The 18,377-nt window shown below is 40.7% G+C and overlaps 1 protein-coding gene and 1 long non-coding RNA gene across 2 annotated transcripts; both read left to right on the top strand.

The window, feature by feature from the left end:
- Positions 1–8,529: 8,529 nt before the first annotated feature.
- Positions 8,530–9,090, top strand: LOC133823812 (uncharacterized). Its single transcript, XM_062256658.1, has 2 exons — positions 8,530–8,682; positions 8,782–9,090. Exons 1-2 carry the CDS (start codon positions 8,530–8,532, stop codon positions 9,088–9,090), a joined length of 462 nt encoding a protein of 153 aa, XP_062112642.1.
- Positions 9,091–9,824: 734 nt separating this feature from the next.
- Positions 9,825–11,638, top strand: LOC133821019 (uncharacterized). The gene is made up of 4 exons (XR_009887266.1): positions 9,825–10,009; positions 10,090–10,164; positions 10,625–10,686; positions 11,406–11,638. It is a non-coding gene; the product is annotated as an uncharacterized LOC133821019 (long non-coding RNA).
- Positions 11,639–18,377: the final 6,739 nt, after the last annotated feature.

The raw sequence follows: 18,377 nt of genomic DNA, 5'->3' as shown, positions 1-18,377 counted from the left end.
CTTCATCTTTCATCTTCTAAAACACAAATTCTTTCAATCAATCCTAAAAATGATTCGTTAATGAAAAATTGTATCAACAATTGTAAATTTTTAAAGTAGTAAAACTTATATTTTAATTTAGAGTAATGATATTTTCACACAATTTATACTAAAACGTTACACTTATATATCAAATCTTTTCAACCAATTACCTCAATAACAACATTCACAAATATATATTTTTTTAATAATATTATAGAATTAATTTAAACTTTATATTCTGTTCATATTGTATATTTTAATAATTTTGAGTGATAACAAACTTATTTTGATTGTGAAATTTTATGTTATATGCATATTAACTTAGTGAAATTTTTTAATATGCCACCATAAGTTACTATCTCAAATATATGACAATTTCAATTTTTTAAACAAAAATACCCTTAACATTGAAATACTCATTTTCTCTCTCAATCCAAACTTTCTCTCTCTAACATCTCTTATTCTCTCACTCTCTCTAACATTCTAATCTTGTAGATCTCGAAAAAATACCAAAATTAAAAAAAAAAATTATCTGAAACCGACATTTGAGTGAAAAAATATGAATCTCCAAAGTTTTCGTCAAGTTTTAGGACAGAGTATCGAAATTGCATCGAAATTGCATCGAAAAAACATCGTTTGAGATAAAATCAAGTGTTGACCCTCAAATTAGCCAACGACACGGAATCAAGTATATAATAGGATATATAAACGACACTTGAAAAGATGATCTAATGGAAAGGAAAAACACCAAGAATTATAGTGGTTCGGCCCCAGTGATTGGTAATGACCTACGTCCTCTTTGTGATATTGTTATTATAGAATCCTGAAGTCGTGATCAAAGAACTAGGGTTCTTGAGTTTCACAAAACTTAGGCGTAATACAATCAGATGGCAACAACTCACCTTAGCTCTTCTTCTTTCTCTTAAGAAAAAAAGCTAATGAATCCAAAAGTCCCCTCCTTGAGCTATTTCATGCATATTTATAGGCTCAAGGAGGGTTACATATGATAACGTGTTATATCTTATCCTTAATAACTGCGTATCAAGGATAATTATGAAGAAATATTCAAATGCAGTTAATATTAGATTACAACCTAAGAAGGAAATAAATCGGGCTTCACGACCAGCCTGGTCGTGACAAAAATTAACACCGACGAGAAGGCGCGCTTCTGGTCGATAGCCGAACAGCACCTCTGCCTTTTAATTCTGCCATGTGTCAATCCATGTGTAAGTAATCTTTGCCACGTCATCAATGACCTTTTTTGGGTAACATTTTCCCCCCAAGTTTATTTATTGCGACCAGCAATAAGTAAACTTAGGAAACTAACATTTCGTGTGCCCCACGAAATCTGTTAGAACCACCCATGTCTTCTCGAAAAACGTGACCAATCATGTCTAATCAGGTCCTTTATTTTCCCAAAAGTGTGTCCGACTGCCATTCCACTTCTCCATACTTAGAAAAAAAGTAACTCATGATTGCCTCTTTTATCGTGCCTTGGTCTTCATAAATAATCTTCAAGTTACCATTTTTACCTTTTACTTGCCTTTGCCTTCTTGAAGAACGCTGAAGTACTCGCGCCCCAGAGCCCAAAAACTTTCAAACATCTATACTTGGATGCCCGATAGCACTCATCTTTGGACTTCAATCTTTATATGAGTAAGTTTCACAAATTTTCTTGTCCTTTTAGTTGATATTCGAAACTGCCTTATGCGTGTTTTTATCTCTGAAATCTTTCATGTTCTTGGCCGAAAATATATGGGGATCGTTTGCATGTTGACAGATGATTAATAGGGTAGCGAAATATTGTTTCGTATGAGTTAGGAGCCAGTTTGGTAGTCGAGATTGTGGATTTATGGCGTAAAATCGAAGTAAAAATTTGATTTTTATGCTAGGTGAAAAACTGGGTTTTTCCCGCCCCTTCGGAGTCGAAAAAGCTTTTTCCCAAAAAACTTTTTACTTCCGCTGTTCAATCTGTTTTTCAAATTTCTTGTATAAAACTTAGTGTTTCTGTTAGAATGCTGCTGGTCATATACGCGAGCAACGTTATTCCAACTTTCAACACAAGATTTTAAGCTGTGCGTCTTATCTCCTCCTTTCTTTGTTCGCAACTTTCATGCAAGATCCGTGGGGAGGAGAAAGACCCATCGACGATGACTTATTGGCTCAGCTACTTGAGAACGAGGGCAACCGTCATCGCTAATACCTGACATTCCCTTTTCTCGTGCCACTTCAAACACTCCATCCGTCCTTATCCAAAACATGGCTCAAGCAAAAACTACGGCCCAGAAAAAGAAAACTCCCTATCCTTCGAATCAGCCTGCTCCTCGAGTTGAAGTTCCCTCGACCAGTGGTCGAGCAGAAAATATCCCTGACCCCAATATCCAAGCTCATGCTCAGCCCCGAAATGTCATTCAACTAGATGTTGAATGGTATGTTATCTCTGAAAGCCGAGTGACGATCAGAATGATCGCCAACTACATCAAGAAATATGGACTCACGGAGGTGACATTAGTTCGACCCAACCAAGACCAACGGGCGAACCTGCCCGGAGGCGCCTTCAGTGCCTGGTCGAGATACCATATTGAGGCAGGGGCTACCTTGCCTCTTCACCCATTCTTCCAAGGGGTGGCCAACTATTTCGGAGTCGCCCATTTTCAAATAACTCCCAATGGGTATAGAATGCTTGCAGCACTCTATATCCTTTACAGTCACAAAAAATGGCCCGTGCCAACTCCTCATGAGGTTAATTATTTGTTCGACCTCAAATCCAACCCCAACCAAGAAGGTACGGGGTTCTTTCACTTTTGTCACCAGGAGACTGGGCGCACCTTCTTGACCGACACCACTCACATATCGAACGTGGGGAGGTACTACCAGGAGTATTTCCTTACGACCGACATGATCGCGAACAATTTGGCCTTTGCTCAAGGAGGTAAAACCTTTGTACCACTGGCTGTTAATATTTATTTAGTGTTTCCTCCACACTTTCTTAGACTTTTAACGCTTTTCAGGCCCATGGCTGCGACTAGACCCCACTCCAGACATGGAGTTGAGATCAGCCCTCTTGGCCAGTATGATTGACGTGGTGTAAAGTGTCAAACATCTGGTCATAGAGGCTAACTTTAGGCTGGTCGGCCTTTTGGCCCCTCATCAGGACATGAGGGAGTCAACAACGGGGAGTGCTACTGGCGGAGAAGTTCCCGAGCAGCACTCGGACGTGGAACAAACCCCTCCGAGGAGGGCCACCAGAGTAACAATCAGGGAACCTTCCAGCACCCCGCGGGCTGTCGCTCCCAATGCCCCAAAGGGAAAAGGGAAAAAGAAAGCCACCGAACCCCTCGAGCCCCTCAACAAATCTTCGGACGAGAACGATACTGATCTCTCGCTCTTAGATAGCTTGCCAATTCCCCATCACTTATTTGACGGGGACGGCAATTTTAAGTACGCTCCAAATTTAGATTCATCCTTCTTCATGCCAGAGAGTGAGTATAAGACTAGTATAGTTTATAATGTAGCGACCAGTAATGATAGCTCGGGTATTTCACTTACAATTTTTTATGTTTCTTTTCCTGACATAACATATTTAATTGTTTATACTGTCTCACTGCTCAAATGTTTGCTTCTGTTTCAGATATGGACTCCGAGTGCGTGTTCGACTTATACAGCGCCCCCGACGCTCCCGCGGCTCCCTCGAGCAAAAAGAAAGCGAGCAAGAGGCATCCTGGGGAAAGCAGTAAAATGCCTCAGACTAAGAAGCCTCGCATTGCAGGCCTCCTGGAGGATGGACCCTTAGCCAATGCAACTCCACCACCTTCTCCCCACGAGCAGCAGACACCCTCTGCTTCTGCCAGGTCGACTCCATCTCCAGCGGCCCCAACTAATCAGACTCAGCAGGCTGGTCCTGCTTCCACCGGGGGCGAAATAACAAGTCGTGCCTTCAGATAGGTCAAAGACAAGGTCGCGAAAATTGTGAAGCACGATCGCTGCCGAGAGGCGATGCCTGCGATTAAGACAATGGATGTCGACCAGATCCTAACCCGCGCTTTAAATGAATTTGCCAGTGTAAGTTATCTTTTCTTGTGGAGACGGCTTCTTGTATACCTTACAATGAGTCTAATCTTTACCGCCGGCCGTAGGCATTTCTAACCCTTACCGCCGGCCGGCTACGCTCGGGTGCTGTCACCGAGCAGTCCAAATCCTTGGAGCAACAACATGCTGACGAACTCAAAGCTACCGAATTGAAATATGCTGAACAGTTTGCGGCGGTGCTCGAGGAGAAGAAAAAACTGGCTGAGGAGTTGAAGGAGAAGCAAAGTGCTCTGGATAAGGCCATCGAGCAGAGAGACAACTTCAAGGAGTCTAACCGCGTCAATTACCGCGCGGCTAAAAAGCTCGAAGAGGATTTGGCCGCGAGCAAACATGAGACTACAACTTTGGAGGGCTGGATCGAGAAGCTTGAGAAAGCCAATGCCAGCAATTTGGAAAGGTACAAGAGCGCCACGAGAAAGTGTTTTTATGACTTCTGGAAACACAACCAAGGGGCGGACTTCAGCTACCTTCCCGAGCACGCAAGGCAAGCCGAGATAGTCCGCTGCGTTGCTCAACTGGCAGAAGAAGATCCTGCCTCGCCTGAAATCTCTTTGGCGACTGGCATGGACGGGGTGGACAATGAAACTGCAGATGTCATCGACCAGGGTACCCCTCAAGATCCTCCGGCTTCGTAGTCTGCTATTTCTTTTAATCTTTCAAGTACACGACCTACGTGTCGTAATGTAAAGACATTAATTTTTTATTGCTGCATGGGCATCTATTTTCCTTTTAATCAGACAATTACATCCGAGCAGTACTGCTCGCAGTGTAAAGTAATTCGTTTTTGATATTATAACATCTTTTTATTTTATTATAATATATGTTCACATGACCGAACTTAGCATAGCACTTTGGTTTGATTTAACAAAATAACAAAATTTTGAAAAATACTCTAAGTACCCTAGCATGCTTTCACTTATTTTGCTCATGTGTTTACATACCTTTTAATGATATGCTTTGCTTACTTGTACCTTATGTGCCCCCCAAGTGATCGAGGAGCTTTAGGTCCTTGGTCACTTGCCTTGACCAGAACCTGTTCGAACATTACTGCTCGTAGCAATATAGTTAGAATTATAATACAGAAAAACAACACACGTAATGAGCAAATACTTGTAATAAATACAATAATTGGCAAGAAATGACTGGCTGCGCACAGTCCCTTATATTTCTCGTCATAAATGGACGAAACATGTCTGTACGAGTGATCAATAAGATCTTACACTTATAAGCGATCGGTCACATAAGATGACCAACCCTTTTTCAAAACTTGTAAAAAGTAAAATTAATACAAGCCAATTCTTTAAGAAGAATTGTTTATTGGTAATACTTGCGCAGGTGTTCTCCATTCCAATAGTGAGGAACAAGATCTCTGTTTAAGCGTGCAAGTTTATAGGTGCCTGGGTGAAGGACTTCTTCAATCTGGTATGGGCCTTCCCAATTGGGTCCGAGTACTCCAGCAGCTTGGTCACGGGTGTTTAGAAAAACTCTTCGGAGTACAAGATCTCCAACATTGAACTTTCTTTCTCGCACTTTAGAGTTGAAATACTGGGCGACCTTCTGCTGGTACGCAGTTACTCAGAGTTGGGCTTGTTCTCGTTTCTCATTGATTGAGTCCAGGGATTCCATCAATAGCTGGCTGTTTGAATCTTGATCGTACGCTATTCGGAATTGCGAAGGCAGATCTAACTCAACAGGCAACATAGCTTCATATCCATAAGCTAAAGAGAATTATATTAGTACAATGTTACCATCTGGAGAGATTTTGTATTCTACTCATTGGTTGAGGGGGTTCCTATTTGCATTGATGGTAGGGAATTATATGTTGATCTAATAATGTTAGAGATGCACGATTATGAGGTGATTTTGGGTATGGATTGGCTTTCAAAGTATAATGCCACTATTGATTGTAGAAGGAAAACAGTGATATTTAAGCCTTCGGAGGAAAATGAGTTTATGTTTACTGGAGCGACATCAAAAATTTGCATTCCATTAATTTCTGTGATGAAGGCCAGGCGACTGTTGGAAAGTGGATGTGTGGGTTATCTCACCAGTGTGGTTGAGACGTATAAGGAGCAAAAGTTAAAACCGGAAGATGTACCGGTAGTTAGAGATTTCTTAGAAGTATTTCCAGAAGATTTACCGGGATTGCCTCCAGACAGAGAAATTGAATTTGTGATCGAGCTACTTCCTGGTACAGCCCCTGTGTCCAAGGCACCTTATAGAATGGCACCAACAGAACTAAAGGAATTAAAGATACAGTTGCAAGAACTCCTGGATAAAAAGTTTATCAGGCCTAGTTTTTCACCATGGGGAGCTCCGGTGCTATTTGTGAAGAAAAAGGATGGGACAATGCGAATGTGTATTGATTATAGAGAATTAAACAAGTTTACAGTCAAGAATAAGTATCCACTTCCTAGAATTGATGATCTTTTTGATCAATTACAAGGAAGAGGAGTATTTTCAAAGATTGATTTGAGATCAGGGTATCACCAATTAAAGATTAGAGAAGAGGATGTACCAAAAACTGCATTTCGAACTCGGTATGGCCATTATGAGTTCCTTGTGATGCCATTTGGATTAACTAATGCTCCAGCGGCATTCATGGACTTGATGAACTGGGTGTTTAAGGACTACCTTGATAAGTTTGTAATAGTGTTTATTGATGATATCTTGGTGTATTCTCGATCCAAATAAGAACATGAGGAACATTTGAGGTTGACGTTGGAGAAATTAAAAGAAAAACAACTCTATGCCAAATTTAAGAAATGTGAATTTTGGCTAGAGAAGGTGGCATTTTTGGGCCATATAGTCTCAAAAGATGGTATTTCGGTGGATCCATCAAAGATTGAAGCTGTTAGTAAGTGGAATAGACCAACAAATGTTTCAGAAGTAAGGAGTTTTCTGGGATTAGCAGGCTATTACCGAAGATTTGTTGAAGGATTTTCCAAGATAGCAATGCCATTGACACGACTCACGAGGAAGAATCATAAGTTTGAATGGACTGAAGCTTGTGATAAAAGTTTTCAAGATTTGAAGCAAAGATTGGTTTCTGCTCCAATACTTACTATTCCATCTGGATCAGGAGGACTTGTGATTTATAGTGACGCTTCAAAGCAAGGTTTAGGGTGTGTGTTGATGCAGAATGGCAAAGTCATAACTTATGCTTCTAGACAATTGAAGGACTATGAACAGAAGTATCCAACACATGATCTAGAGTTGGCAGCAGTTGTTTTTGCACTAAAGATTTGGAGACATTATCTATATGGTGAGAAGTGCGAAATATATACCGATCATAAAAGTCTTAAGTATTTCTTCACTCAGAAGGAATTAAATATGAGACAAAGGAGATGGTTGGAGCTAGTGAAAGATTATGATTGTCAAATACTTTATCATCCTGGAAAAGCAAATGTAGTTGCAGACGCACTGAGTAGAAAATCTCATGGTAATGTGTCATTTTTGAGGAAATTGACAAGACCACTTCAGGAGGACATGTGCAGAGCGGAGATTGAGGTAATCACAGGAAGATTATCAGTAATGACTATTCAGTCTACCTTGTTAGAGAGAATCAAACAAGGTCAATGTGAGGATCCTTACTTGGTGGAACAAAAAGGTGAATTGGAAAGTGGGAAGGTCAATGAGTTTAGTGTGTCATGTAATGGGATGCTAAAGTTCAAGGAAAGAGTCTGTGTCCCTAATAATGAGGAGTTGAAGAGAGAAATCCTTACCGAAGCTCACAATACCTTGTATTCAGTGCATCCGGGGACGACCAAGATGTTTAATGACTTGAAAAGACATTACTGGTGGCCCAACATGAGAAAGGATGTGGTCGAGTTTGTAGCCAAGTGTTTAACCTGTCAACAAGTGAAAGCTGAACATCAGAAACCTGCTGGTTTACTACAACCAATACGGATACCAGAGTGGAAATAGGAAGAGATTACTATGGATTTTGTAGTTGGATTGCCAAAGACTTCTAAACAACATGATGCTATCTGGGTTATAGTAGACCGATATACCAAATCAGCACACTTTCTTCCGGTACGCATGACTTATACTATGGATCAGTGGGCTGAATTATATGTTCAAGAGATTGTTAGACTTCATGGAATGCTAGTATCTATAATTTCAGACCGGGATGCTCGATTTACTTCATTGTTTTGGGAAAGTTTGCAGAGAGCATTGGGCACAAAATTGAAGTTTACTAAGGCATATCACCCCCAATCTGATGGACAATCTGAAAGGACCATTCAAACTCTTGAAGATATGCTTTGAGCTTGTGTCCTAGATTTTCAAGGATCATGGGAGAAGTATTTGTGTTTGATAGAGTTTTCTTATAACAATAGCTTTCATGCAACGATTGGTGTAGCACCGTATGAAATGTTATATGGCAGAAAATGCAGATCACCAATTCATTGGGATGAAATGGGAGAAAGAAAGTATCTTGGTCCAGATCTGGTCAGAAGGACAACTAAAGCAGTAGAGAAGATAAGAAAAAGAATGTTAACTGCTCAGAGTAGGCAAAAGAGTTACGCTGATCGAAAGCGAAGAGATGTGGAGTTCAACATTGGGGACAAGGTATTTCTGAAAATTGCCCCTATGAAAGGAGCAATGAGGTTTGGAAAGAAAGGGAAGTTAAGCCCAAGATTTATTGGACCTTTTGAAGTATTGGAAAAGGTGGGAAAGGTAGCCTATAGACTGGCATTACCGCCATCATTGTCAAATGTCCACGATGTTTTTCATGTCTCATTATTGAGAAAATACGTACCAGATCCTTCACATGTGCTAAACTACGAACCAATAGAAGTTGAACAAGACCTAACATATGAAGAAAAACCAGTGAGAGTTCTTGACAGAAAAGAGAAAAAGTTGAGAAATAAGAAGATTTCACTGGTTAAGGTCTTGTGGAGAAGTTCAAACATTGAGAAAATGACATGGGAAGGGGAAGATGAAATGAGATCTAAATACCCAAAGCTATTTGGGTAAGAGAAATTTCGAGGACGAAATTTTTATAAGGTGTAGAGGATTGTAGCACCCACATTATTTTGATATAATATAGCCAATAATCACATGATTGCATTGCATTGCATTACATATCATACAATATGTATAATTTGAGCATATGCATATTCTTATAAGTGTTTTCATGTATAAGTATAAAAGTTGTGTATGTGATGTCTATATGTATGCTCAATATTATTAACCTTGTGGCATTTGAGTTGTCTTTTATGGGTGTTTGATGTGCTCAAGATATAAGAAAGTATGAAAAATATGGACAAGGCATGGAATTAAGTGAGGAAAGTGAGATATAGAAGGCAAAATATGTTAAGTGGTGAAAAATAGTACAATGTTGATTACTAGTATTTTGGGGTAAAATTGAGTATTAGTCGATTTACCAAATATAATTGAGGTATGATTAAGGTCTCATTGATGAAGTAAAAATGGTTTTAGAACCATTAGATCAATTCTTGATGGGAGGTATACATAATCAGTGGTATTGATGCAAAGTCAAAACAAGCTTAGCATAAGTGCGTTACGCTTGATCGGGTAAGCATAACTATTGGGTATGAACTCATATGGACCTAAGGTTTGGTGTGAGTGTTTTACACATAAGGATAATAGGCCTAGCAGATGATTAATTCGAAATTATTGAAGTGATAAGGTTTTCATAAGTCAAAAGGTGAAATGATGAGATGAAAGGTGTCAAATTTTGATACAATAAGGCCAAATCATTGAAAATAAAGAATTTCCATCAACCTTATCACTTTGCACGACCATTACTCTGAAAAACAGAGAGAAAAGAAAACCAAAAACCATTTCTTGGCTGGTTTGAAGAAATTCTAAAGGGATCCAAGTGAAATCAAAGCCAAAGAAGTGGATTAAGCTTAGTTCTAACCTTTTTATGGTAAGTTCTTGTACTTGGAAGTTAAACCATGTTTTTGAATTTTTCTGAAAGCTTATATATGGTGTTTTATCCTTTTTAAGATATTTCTTGGGGTTTCCAAGTAGTTTGAGGTTTAGAAAAGCTTGAAGAGATTGTTTTCGCCGAAAAGTTGCTCGGTAAGTGAAATTTTGTGTTTTATGAGGTTTTTGGGGTTCTTGGAGTACAAGCTGATTTTTGGTTACTTGATTGAGTTTATAAGAGAGTATAAATGTTTGAATAGATGTGGAGACTCATTTAATTTAGGTGATGATCTAGGAAATTAGACTTTTATCAAAATTGGTATATGATAACTTTATGATGAATTATGTTGGTATTTGGGATATATATGGTTATGGCAGGTTATTTGATGTTGATTATTGGTTGATTTTGATATTTGAGGATAGCTAAAATTAAGGGGAAACTCTGTCAAAATTTCTCCAAATGTCTAAGATAAATCTAATGCTCGATCTAGGTGGTTTAAGGCATTTTAGGCATGTTTTGGGTATGAAATTTGATATGATGTTTTATGGGTATTTTTAAATGAGAGTTCAATGTATTACTGCCATCATTATGATGAAAAATCCATGCCATTGTCAGGATAAGCACATCAATACCTAAGACACCACTTGTTACACGGTGAAATATATTTTGGACAGAAGGTAAGTAAAGTACTCAACTGCAACACAAGAATTACATGTTATGTGAAAGTGTGCATTATTTGAATATTTTGTGAGTAAGTGGTATTAACATACATTGACACTTCATCATAAATTTGTATGCATGGCATAATAATGATATGGTAAATTATTATATGATATAAGACCATGCATGATATTATGATGATTAATCATATGATGCCTTTGCAAGTTTTGTGCAACATAAAAGAAATTTGTAATAAGAAGTTTAAGTTCAGTGCCACTGTTTTGAAAAGGTAAATGAAAGTGTTAATAAGTGTAAATGGAGGCCTATAGTAGGCTTATAGTGGCTGCCCAATAATTTGGGCTGGGTTTTAGTGAACCAATTATATTGTTTGCCATATTTCCATTTTTATTTCTCCTCCATATGAGTTATTGTTATATGTATTGACACCACAGTGTGTGGGCCGCCTTAACTCTTGAGCCCGACGGGGCAACGATGGAATAAGGTTTTTAATGTGCCCTACTGTGGTGATGGCTAGCCGGAGGAGAACCCATGGGATTTTATATTATATGTGTAACAAGCCCTGCAGGCATTGACTAATTCAAACAGTGTGCACAATATTAAGGGGCCCAAAATTTAAAAAGAAGTTGTGTATGTCCATTGATATTGGGTAATCATTAGCATTCCATGCATTACTTTGCTTACTGAGCTTTAGGCTCACAGTTGTCTTGTGTTGCAGGTAGAGAAAGAAATGTGTGAATGACATGAGGAGAATTGAAGCATGGTCCTGACCCTGATTTGTACATATGAACATATCGATCTTTTGTGGGTTATTTCAGTTATCAGTGAGATGTTTGTAATAAAGTGTGAAGTTATGTTTTGAAAATAAATTGGGTTATTTAATACTTATGTATAATATGTTTGAGACACACTTTATGTTTAATGTAAATAATGTGAAATAAGTTTTCAAGTTTAAAAAAAAAAATGTCCAGACTTCCGTAGTAATAAATTATGATATAGTTTTAAAACGTAACACCTCAAATATGGTTTTAACTAAAATAAGTGAGGGTGTTACGAGTAAGATATATCGAACTGCCCGAGTTCGACTGCCCACTTTAGCAATCTACCCGCAGCCTCTGGTTTTTGCAGGACTTGTCAAAGAGGCTGGTCGGTCAAGACCGTAATCGGATGAGCTTGGAAGTAAGGCCGCAGCTTCCTAGAGGCCAAAACTAGGCAACAGGCTAGTTTCTCGATGGGCGGGTACCGCTGTTCTGCTCCAATCAGCCTTTTGCTTACGTAGTAGACAGCCTTCTGCACGCCTTCTTCTTCTCTTACTAAAATAACACTAGTAGTGTATTCTGTGATTGCCAGGTAGATGAACAAAGTTTCTTTATCGACCGATTTTGACAGGATGGGTGGTTGCGCCATACGTGTTTTTAGTGCTTGAAAGGCATGTTCGCACTCATCCGTCCATTCAAACTTCTTATTGCCTCTAAGTAGATTAAAGAATGGGACGCACTTATCTGTTGATTTTGAAATAAATCTACTAAGAGCGGCAATTCTTCTGGTTAAGCTTTGAACATCCTTGATCTTCGCTGGTGACTTCATGTCGATCAAGGCTTTAATTTTCTCGGGATTGGCTTCAATTCCTCTTGAGTTAACTATAAATCCCAAGAATTTCCCTGACCTTACTCTGAAGGAGCATTTAAGGGGATTTAAATTCATCCGATATTTATTCAAGACACTGAAGCACTCCTGCAAATCCCTCATATGCCCTTCTGCTTTCTTCGACTTGACCAGCATGTCGTTGACATAGACCTCCATGTTTGTGCCGATCAACTCCTTAAACATGTGGTTGACGAGTCTCTGGTAAGTTGCACCTGCGTTTTTCAAACCGAAGGGCATCACTTTGTAACAGTAGAGCCCTGTATCAGTTCGAAAGCTAGTGTGATCTTCATCAGGGGGATGCATACTAATTTGATTATACCCGGAGTACGCATCCATGAATGAGAGGATCTCATGCCCTGCAGTGGCATCGACCAGCTGGTCGATCCTTGGGAGTGGGAAACAATCTTTGGGGCATGCTTTATTTAGGTCTGTAAAATCCACACACGTATGCCACTTGCCATTCAACCTGGGCACTAGTACAGGATTAGAGACCCACGATGGATAAAACGCCACCCTGATGAACCCATTCTCCTTCAGCTTCTCGACTTCCTCTTTCAAGGCCCTTGATCTATCTTTGTCGAGCATCCTTCTTTTTTGTTGTACTGGTGGAAAACTCTTGTCGATGTTTAGGACATGGCTGATGACTGCAAGATTTATCTCGACCATGTCTTTATGCGACCAGGCAAAGACCTCCTGGTTCCTCCTTAAATACTCTACCAGTGCTTGTTTTGTTGTTGTCTCTAAGTTTTTATTGACTTTCACAACTCTGATCGGATTTTCCTCATTGAGTTGGACCTCTTCGAGGTCCTCGATGGGGCCCACTTCTTCTTCAAAATCCCCAAAGCGAGGATCTAAGTCCCTATCCTCCCTTTGGGCAATGCCCTATTTGGTGAGATTATCACCCGAGTGGGCCTGAAAATCAGTCGCCATTTGCAACTCCTTTCCAGTGGCGTCTCTCGATACACCCTTCTTCGCCTTGGTGATTGAGGCATTGTAGCACTCCCTTGCTTCCCTCTGGTTTCCCCATACGCATCCTATCCCTGCGTCCGTTGGGAATTTCATAGCGAGGTGCCATATGGAGGTGACGGCTTGTAGGTCGACCAAAATTGGTCTCCCGATTACAGCGTTGTATGCTGAAGGACAATCAACTACTATAAAAGTAGTGAGTAATGTTCTATTAGCAGGTGCAGTACCTGCTGTAATCGGGAGTCTAATCGACCCTGTTGGGGTGATCCCTTCTCCGGAGAAACCATAAATGGTTTGGTTGCAGGGCTCCAGGTCCTTAACGGATAACTTCATCCTTTCTAGTGAAGACTTGTAAAGGATGTTGACCAAACTTCCTGTATCGACCAACACCCTTTTCACCATCATGTTTGCAATCTGCACGTCTACGACCATCGGATCGGAGTGTCGGAATCGCACGTGCTGGGCATCGTCGTCAGAGAAGGTTATCAGTTCCTCCTCTGTTCGAGCCTTTTTTGGTGCTCGATCCTCAACACTCATCATCTCGATGTCCTGGTCGTGGCGCGGGGTTCGAGCATATCGTTCCCTCGCCTTCCCACTATCTTCTGCAAGATGTGGGCCTCCGCAGACGGTGAGTAGGGTGCCTGCCACAGGAGCTGGCTGTAAAGGTGGCGAGCGTTGGTGTGCAGACGCGGGCTCATTGCCACCTTGAGCCTCTCGCTGAGAACCTCTCGCGGCTCGCACATATCTTCTTAAACGTCCCTGCCTTATCAGGAACTTAATTTCGTCCTTCAGCTAATTACATTCGTTAGTGTCGTGCCCGTAGTCGTTGTGAAAACGACAGAACTTTGTGGTATCTCTCTTGGAGATATCTTTCCTTATAGGTGCGGGTCGTTTGTAGGGCACGCTTGAGCTGGTCGCCTGGTAGACCTCAGCCCGACTTTCAACAAGGGCAGTGTAGTTGGTGAATCACGGTTCATACCGATTACCTTTGGGGCGCTTATTCTCGGAGGTCGAGGGTTCGTTGTTCGCCCGCTTCCCACCATTTCTACCATTGCCATTCCTGTTGCCTTTGCCGTTGCCATTGGGTTTTTCCGACCCATTGGCGGCTTTGGCGGGTTCTTCCTTGGGCCCTTTGTCTTTTGTTGGCGATTTCCCTTCATTGGCAATCACATCTTCGAGCTTGATGTACTGATCAGCTCGATCTAAGAACTCTTGGGTGCTTCTTACCCCATTCTTTCTGAGGCTTCTCCAGAGGGGTGAATGGCGTCTAACCCCAGCAGTTAGGGCCATCATCTTACCTTCATCGTCCACAGTTTTGGCTCCAGCTGCAGCTCGCATGAAGCGCTAAACATATTCTTTCAAAGGCTCTCCTTCTTTCTGGCGTATCTCGACCAGTTGGTTTGCCTCAGTGGGGTGCATGCGACCTGCATAGAACTGTCCATAAAACTCCTTTACGAACATTTCCCATGATACTATACTAGCAGGAGGGAACTTAAAGAACCACTCTTGAGCAGTGTCAGACAGTGTTGCCAGGAAGATGCGGCAGCGGGCATCTTCTGACACCTTTTGTATATCCATTTGTATCTCAAACTTATTAACGTGAGATATCGGGTCTCCATACCCGTCGAAATTCGGCAATGTTGGCATTTTGAATTTACTGGGGGTTTCAGCCACAACAATCCTCTGTACTAGGGGGTGCCTCTCCTCCGATCGTACTCAATGTGGGATGTTCGCCCCCCGACCAGCTGCTGCACCGCTTGGTTCAGGGCATCGATTTGAGCCTGAACAACTTTTGGGATTGTTGGGGCCTCTGGCACCGAGGGAACGTACTCATCGTGCCTTTCTCGGCGGTCATTAAGTACGTCCCTCAGATCATCGTCTCTTCGTCGCTGCTCGCTGGCTCCCAGCCAACTAAAGACATTCTGCTGCCTGGGTTGCCCCCCAGCATTATGGCCCGCTGGTCGGTCCTCTCTAGGTGGGGGGCTCCTGCCCCCACCTCTTTCTTCGTTCCTCCGACCAGCATTTCTTCTGCCAGAATCAGCCTCATTGTAGTCGTGCCCATCTCTGCATTGTGGCTGACTATGGTGTGACCAGCTATTCACCTTGTTGCCTCCTCGGGCTAGCATTTCCTGAGTGTTAGGGAGAGGCCTGCGCTGGTCGATGGGTCCCCGTGCATTGTTATGCCTTGGGGGGCCCCGGACCGCAGAGCCTGTCTCGGAGTTCCTCCTGTTGGCAGAAGGACGTTGTCCCCTGCTCGGTGGATGTGGCTCTTTATCCCCTGGGCGTCTAGGGCTGCGGGGCAGTTGCCCGGCCCTATTCTGTCTCGGGCGCTGGGGATTGCCTCGACCAGCCTGAGATGGAGGCTGCTGCTCAGGATCCCTAGGTGAGACATCATCCTGAGCCACAGGAGGTTGCTCCGGCCTTTGAGGGCTTACAGGCTGGAGTGGAGGGCTAGGATTGGGACCCCTTTGAGGCGGCCCGTTTGGTGGCCGATTTGGCTGGGAGGCTGGCGCAGCCTGATTCCTAGCCAGTTGGATGGCTGCCATGGCATCCCTCAGTCGACGATCCATCTCAGCCTGTCGCTCGCTCAGCTCTTGACGCTGGCGCTCTATTTCTCTTTTCTGCGACGCCATTATCTCTGCAGCATTCTCTTGATTGGCCCTCAGATTGGCCAACTCATCCTGCAACACTCCCAGCGTTGCCTTCAAGGTTTCAGAATCCAACTCCTCCTCATCAAACTCCAAGTGTGGTTCGTCCTCAGCCAAATTTGGAGGAGAAGGTTGGGATGATGCAGCGCCAGCGCCCTGTCCTGTCTTCTTGGATGTTTTCGCCATTGGATTCTTTCACAAGCTCTCAATGAAAGCACTAGAATGTTGACCCTCAAATTAGCCAACGACACAGAGTCAAGTATATGATAGGATATATAAACGACACTTGAAAAGATGATCTAATGGAAAGGAAAAACACCAAGAATTATAGTGGTTCGGCCCCAGTGATTGGTAATGACCTACATCCACTTTGTGATATTGTTATTATAGAATCCTGAAGTCGTGATCAAAGAACTAGGGTTCTTGAGTTTCACAAAACTTAGGCGTAATACAATCAGATGGCAACAACTCACCTTAGCTCTTCTTCTTTCTCTTAAGCAAAAAAGCTAATGAATCCAAAAGTCCTCTCCTTGAGCTATTTCATGCATATTTATAGGTTTAAGGAGGGTTACATATGATAACGTGTCATATCTTATCCTTAATAATCGCGTATCAAGGATAATTATGAAGAAATATTCAAATGCAGTTAATATTAGATTACAACCTAAGAAAGAAATAAATCGGGCATCACGACCAGCCTAGTCATGACAAAAATTAACACCGACGAGAAGGCGCGCTTCTGGTCGATAGCTGAACAGCACCTCTGCCTTTTAATTCCGCCACGTGTCAATCCATGTGTAAGTAATCTTTGCCACATCATCAATGACCTTTTTTGGGTAAACGTCAAGTTTTCATTATTGCATCAAAACTTCATCGATGTATCATCAATTTTGCATCGAAATACCATCGATTTGACATCGAAAAGTCATCGTTTTGGCAAAAAAAAGTTTTCATGATTGCATCGCAACAGCATCGAAATACCATCGATTTTGCATCAAAACATCATCGATGTACCATCGATTTTGCATCGAAAAAACATCGTTTTGCCCAAAAAATAAGTTTTTATGATTGCATCGAAACACTATCGATTTTGCATCGAAAAATCGATGGTACATCGATGATGTTTTGATATAATCATGAAAACTTGATTTTTATCCAAAACGATGCTTTTTTGATGCAAAATCGATGTTATTTCGATGCTGTTGCGATATAATCATACAAACTTGTTTTTTTGGCAAAAACGATGACTTTTCGATGCAAAATCGATGATGTTTCGATGCCAAATCGATGATATTCTGATGCAAAACTGATGGTACATCGATGATGTTTCGATGCAATCATGAAAACTTGATTTTTATCCAAAACAATGCTTTTTCGATGCAATTTTGATGCAATTTCGATGCTCTGCACTGAAATTTGACGAAAATTTTGGAGATTCATATTTTTTCACTCAAATGTCAGTTTCAGATGATTTTTTTTTTAATTTTGGTATTTTTTCGAGATCTACAAGATTAGAATGTTAGAGAGAGTGAGAGAATAAGAGATGTTAGAGACAGAAAGTTTGGATTGAGAGAAAAAATAGATATTTGAATGTTAGATGTATTTTTGTCTAAAAAATTAAAATTATCATATATTTAGGATAGTAACTTATTGTGACATATTAAAAAATTTCACTAAGTTATTAGACATGTAACATAAAATTTTCCTTTTGATTTTAGATATTTGAATGTTAGATGTATTTTTGTCTAAAAAATTAAAATTATCATATATTTAGGATAGTAACTTATTGTGACATATTAAAAAATTTCACTAAGTTATTAGACATGTAACATAAAATTTTCCTTTTGATTTTACCGTCTATTTTTTTTATATATTTAAAAAAAATCAAGATGCATAAACGATTGAGTTGAATAGTTCAATACTTCAATATATACTCATGCTGCGAACAACCACATTGACATTGAATATTTATTCAACATACAAATATTTTTAATCAAGGTTTACTCAATTATATATATATATATAAATATATTTTTTTAGCAATATATATTAAAAAATATCAATATAGAACAATTGCACAAGAAAGTATGTGTCCGAGCAGATACACGCCAACCTATTAGCCAATATAAAAAAATATAATAGAAAATAAAAATAAAAGTAAAGAAGAAGATAACACAAGACAGACTCGTTTCAGTGGATCACAACAGAAGAGGTTCTTCCACGAAATGGAGACCCATCATCCCATGCCCATCCAAGATGCCCTGACCTGCCCGGCCAACATTACGGGCAGGTAAACACTGTTATAGTATTATAGTTTCTTTGGGTGGGTCCCACTTAACAAAATAAGACCCAATGGATCACCCGCCGTCAAATTCTATCCGACTAAAGTCATATACAATCGACCCAACCTAAAGCCAACGACCCCCCCG

This window comes from Humulus lupulus, chromosome 3, assembly GCF_963169125.1.
Source record: "Humulus lupulus chromosome 3, drHumLupu1.1, whole genome shotgun sequence".
Taxonomy (NCBI): domain Eukaryota; kingdom Viridiplantae; phylum Streptophyta; class Magnoliopsida; order Rosales; family Cannabaceae; genus Humulus; species Humulus lupulus.
The sequence above is the reverse complement of the archived record's forward strand: the minus strand, read 5'-3'. Positions and strand labels throughout refer to the sequence as shown.